The following is a 4,882-nucleotide window of genomic DNA, read 5'->3' as shown; positions in this document are numbered from 1 at the left end:
TATACTCAGTTTATAGCAGGAGGCGGTACAGACTTACAAAACAGAGGATCTGGATGTAAAATCCTATGCAAGTGAAAAATTGGGAGAAATAATCTAATCTCCCGCTGTAGGGAAGCAAATCATTAAAACAGTAATTAATTTGCTGATACAGTCCTGTGGACTGTAAACATGACAATAATTTTCTTTCTATGGGGAGCTTACATTTTATTTGACTACATTTTTTTTGAAAATTCTCTACTGCTCTAAATTTCTTGCAGGAATGCCCCTTTAATCCAAAATTGTTGTTTAGTAGAAATGAGTGTAAGTAGAGAAGACTGTGATATTAATTGCTTTCCATGCCTTGTTTGAGAAAGAACTAGAATTGCTAATTGATTGGGACAACTTAAATGATAGATTTTAAAAGGATAGTATAGAAAACTGCCTAAGTAAAAGCATTCTGTTAATAAACTATTTAGAGATATAAGTTAAACTTCAAATTGAGGTGGTGGGAACAGAGTTAAGCTAGGTTAACTCAGCGTGGAGGCTGATTTCTGAGACTCAGAAAGGCACCTTAAAAAGGCATTGAAGTATCTGCTGTTAGATAAGTAGGGAGAAAGCTGAAAATTACTGTGTTATATAATACAACCTTATGATTACCTAGCAACCTAATTAAAGTCAATGTTAATATATGTTGTAAGTATAAAGATGGGTTTGTATGTTGCTAATACTTACTGAATTCTGCAGTGGAATTAATAGTTCCATAGGGAAACCATTTTTTTCTTGAAATAATGCTGGGTGTGGCCACTTGATTTGTTGTATTTTCTTTATTGCCTTATCTTTATCCTTGACCAGAAAACATCTGTTTATTTTTAAAGTAGCATGTTTTGCTACCTAAATTGATAATATTTAAGTTATAGACACACAGAATTCACTTTATATAAAGAGATTATTTAAACAGGTTAGAATACTATGGAAACTCAAAATCAATTGTGCTTTTTTTTTTTTTCTTGAGACGGAATCTTGTTCTGTTGCCCAGGCTGGAGTGCAATGATGCAATCTCAGATCACTGCAATCTGTGTTTCCTGGGTTCAAGCAATTCTTCCACTTCAGCCTCCCGAGTAGGTGGGACTACAGGCATGTGCCACCACGCCTGGCTAATTTTTGTATTTTTACTAGAGATGGGGTTTCACCACGTTGGCCAGGCTAGTCTTGAACTCCTGACCTCAAGTAATCTGCCTGCCTTGGCCTCCCAAAGTGCTGGGTTACAGGTGTGAGCCACTGCGCCCCACCAGGAAGTGGTGCCTTATTATGGTGCGTTTTATTGCAGTTGTGTCTCCTTTGAAGGCACGAACAAGGAAACTAAAGGAGATATGTATTGCAAAACTATGTAATATTATGTGAAACCTAGTCCACCCTTTTTTCTGTCATGGAATTGAAATTTCTTTCTCTTTTTTTTTTTTTTTGGAGACGGAGTTGCTCTGTGGCCCAGGCTGGAGTGCAGTGGTGCGATCTTGGCTCACTGCAAGCTCTGCCTCCTGGGTTCACGCCATTCTCCTGCCCCAGCCTCCCAGAGCAGCTGGGATTACAGGTGCCCTACCACGCCCGGCTAATTCTTTTGTATTTTTAGTAGAGGTGGGGTTTCACTGTGTTAGCCAGGATGATCTTGATCTTCTGACCTTGTGATCCACCTGCCTTGGCCTCCCAAAGTGCTGGGATTATAGGCGTGAGCCACCACACCCCGCCTGAAAGTTCATTTTATCTCTGATTTGTGTATCTGGCTTTACAAAGCAAATGTATTCATAGGAATATATTTCCAAATGTTTAAAAAAAAACTTTTTGTTATTAATTATAGACTCACAGGAAGTTTCAGAAACAGTACCTAGAGGTCTTATGTACCCATCACGTAGCTTCTCCCAATGGTGACATTAGGCCAATTTAAAAATCATTGATGGGGGCTAGGAATGGTTACTCATGCCTTAATCCCAGCTGTTTGGGAAGCTGAGGTGGGTGGATCACTTGAGCCGAGAGTTTGACACCAACCTAGGCAACCTGGTTTCTATAAATAATACCAAAAATGTCAGCTGGGCTTTTGCGCCTGTAGTCCCAGCTACTCAGGAGGCTAAGGCCAGAGGATCACCTGAGCCCAGGAGGTTGAGGCTGCAGTGAGCCATAATTGCGCCACTGCAAGGCAGCCTGCGTGACAGAGTGAGACCCTGTCTCAAAAAACAAAAAATTGAGGGACTTTCTCTGCACTCTATAATAAACCTGAATTACAACGTGCCCTGTAGGGATCCTTATGTCATTGTTGCTTTATTTATTGCTTTAGCACATTCTTCTTCACTCTCCCCATCTTCACACTGTACCATTGATTGGGAAGGGATTAAGTCTCATATACCTTTCTGGTACGTTTCTTCCCAACAGCCTAAAAGATATGCAAGCTCCATTTTACTGCTTATGTTGAAGAAGCATATTTGGTTGAATATTCAGATTTCTTGTTTTGAGTTTATTTTGGTAGTGTTTGAAAACTTGAAAGGTTCTATATATATATAATGTTTTACATCATCTCTTTTTTTTTTTCCTTCTAGCCTGAAAATGAAATTTCTTCAGACTGCAATCATGTAAGTATGGATTTTCTGTGATGCACCATATGTGCTTTATAGATACGATGACATATTTCGGGATGCTCTTCCTGTTGTTCTGGAAAGTGCTATGTTTTCTTACAGTCTTAATCTTAAAAGGATGACACACTTTAAGGACCCTGGTAAAATCAACAAATAAGCCTTCATTGTAGAAGCCTGCGGGTTCTCCCAAATAATATTTATGTACTTAAGGTTAAATTTTTCTTCAGTTACAGCTACCATGTGAAAATAATTCTCTGCTTATCAAGTTTACAACTTTAGAATTTCCTATTTTAAAGTTCTCTCATTTACTTATCACACAGTCATCTTCTATTTGCCAAACACTATAGTAGCACATTAAAAGGAGACTGATGTGAAATCAAGTCTGTGCAAAAAGTATTGGGTGCTTTGGTAGAAGTCTATACAGAAGACATTGGAGACACAAAAATGAATTTTTTCCAGGTGAGTTGATGTCAGGAAAGGCTTAATAATGGAGATGAGGCTGGGCGTGGTGGTTCACACCTGTAATCCCACCTCTTTGGGAGGCTGAGGCAGATGGATCACTTGAGGTCAGGAGTTTGAGACCAGCCCAGCTAACATGGAGAAATCCCATCTCCACTAAAAAAAAAAAAAAAAATTAGCTGGGCGTGGTGGTGCGTGCCTGTAATCCCAGCCACTCTGGAGGCTGAGGCAGGAGAATCGCTTGAACCCAAGAGGTGGAGGTTTTAGTGAGCCAATATCGTGCCACTGCACTCCAGCCTGGGCAACAGAGCAAGACTTTGTCTTAAATAAATAAATAAAGGAGGTGATACTTGGTTTGGGTCTTAGAAGAAGCGGACGTCTGTATGTGGCAAAAGTCACTCTCTCACATTATAGAAGGTAGGTTGGACCAGAGACTGTGTAAGCAGAGACAGATTGGCTATTTAGGTTAACTGCTTATTCTTATGAAAACCTAGGTAAGTCAACTACAAAATAAAACTAGAGGAGTCCTAGAAGAATAGACAGAAGGCTTTTCTAAATATGATACAACCCCAAAAGATGTTTTAAAAATATATATCTGCATCTATATCTGATTACATTAAAGCTTTCTCCCCAAAAAATGTTTTTGCAATGCAGATGAAAAGGACTATTTGTTAATAGAAAGTGCTATTAATAAACATAACAGACATGAATAGACTGTTCACAGGAAAAGAAAAAGATGTCCAATAAACAATAAAAAGCTTATTCTCCCTCAGAATCAAAAACATAAAAATTCAACAAAAAATGAGTACACTGTTGTCATCCATTTGATTGGCAAATATCAAAAATTTGGTAAATGAGTACGCACCTATAGTCCCAACTACTCAGGAGGCTGAGGCTGGAGGACCCCTTGAGCCAGGAGTTGGAGGTCGCAGTGACCTATGATTACAACACTACACTGCAGCCTGGGTGACAAAGTGAGACCCCCATGTCTTAACAAGAAAAAAAAAAAAGGATAAATACACAGTATTGATAAGGATGTGTGTATTTAAGCATTCTCTAGCCCATAGATCAACAAACTACAACACATAGTCCAAATGCAATCTACTACCTGTTTTTATACATAAAGTTTTATTGAAACAGCTACACCATTTATTTGTGTTTTGTCAGTGGCAGCTTTTCACACTAGGATGGCAAAGTTGAGTAACTGCAACAGTGACTGTAGGTCCCTCAAAATCATTACTTTCTGGCCCACTGTAGAAGTTTGCTGAACCCTGTTCAAGCCTATATATGGGAATAAAAACAAGCTGTAAAGCAGTCAACCTAAAATGCATATGTTTTGACCCAGCATTTCTACTTCTATGGATTTATGGATAGTTATACTTAAAATAATGGATAAGGATGTGTCTATAAAAGGATATTTGTTGTGGCATTATTTATAAAGCAAAAGATTAGGGGAAAACCTCAAAATCCATCAACAGACTGAATCTGACAAAAGAGAAACTCAGAAAAAAGTTGATGTGTGCCGTAGAACTCTCAAAGAGCCAGCCAGACACGCTGGTGCATGCCTGTAATCCCAGAACTTTGGAAGGCTCAGGTGGGTGGATCAGCTGAGGTCGGGAGTTGGAGACAAGCCTGGCCAACACAGTGAAACCCCTCTACTAAAAATTAAAAAATTAGCCAGGCGTGGTGGCGCACCCCTGTAATCCTGGCTACTCGGTAGAATGAAACAGGTGAATCGCTTGAACTGGGGAGATAGAAGTTGCAGTGAGATCACGCCACTGCACTCCAGCCTGAGTGACAGAGTGAGACTCCATCTCAAAAAA

At 39.4% G+C, this 4,882-nt stretch overlaps 1 protein-coding gene across 2 annotated transcripts in view; it reads left to right on the top strand.

The window, feature by feature from the left end:
- The window catches only part of GLG1 (golgi glycoprotein 1), a 195,431-nt gene that overhangs the window by 100,484 nt on the left and 90,065 nt on the right, over positions 1-4,882 (top strand). The window contains exon 2 of one of the 2 annotated variants that reach the window (XM_011976790.1): positions 2,565-2,597. The exons of the other annotated variant lie outside the window; for it this stretch is intronic. Coding sequence (XP_011832180.1) covers positions 2,565-2,597 — 33 coding nt within the window. The remainder of the gene's footprint in view (positions 1-2,564; positions 2,598-4,882) is intronic. 2 annotated transcript variants of the gene reach the window in all.

The sequence above is a fragment of the Mandrillus leucophaeus genome, unplaced genomic scaffold (genome assembly GCF_000951045.1).
Source record: "Mandrillus leucophaeus isolate KB7577 unplaced genomic scaffold, Mleu.le_1.0 Scaffold17, whole genome shotgun sequence".
Taxonomy (NCBI): Eukaryota; Metazoa; Chordata; class Mammalia; order Primates; family Cercopithecidae; genus Mandrillus; species Mandrillus leucophaeus.
Note: the sequence above shows the minus strand (reverse complement) of the source record. Positions and strands in the feature narration are given on the sequence as shown.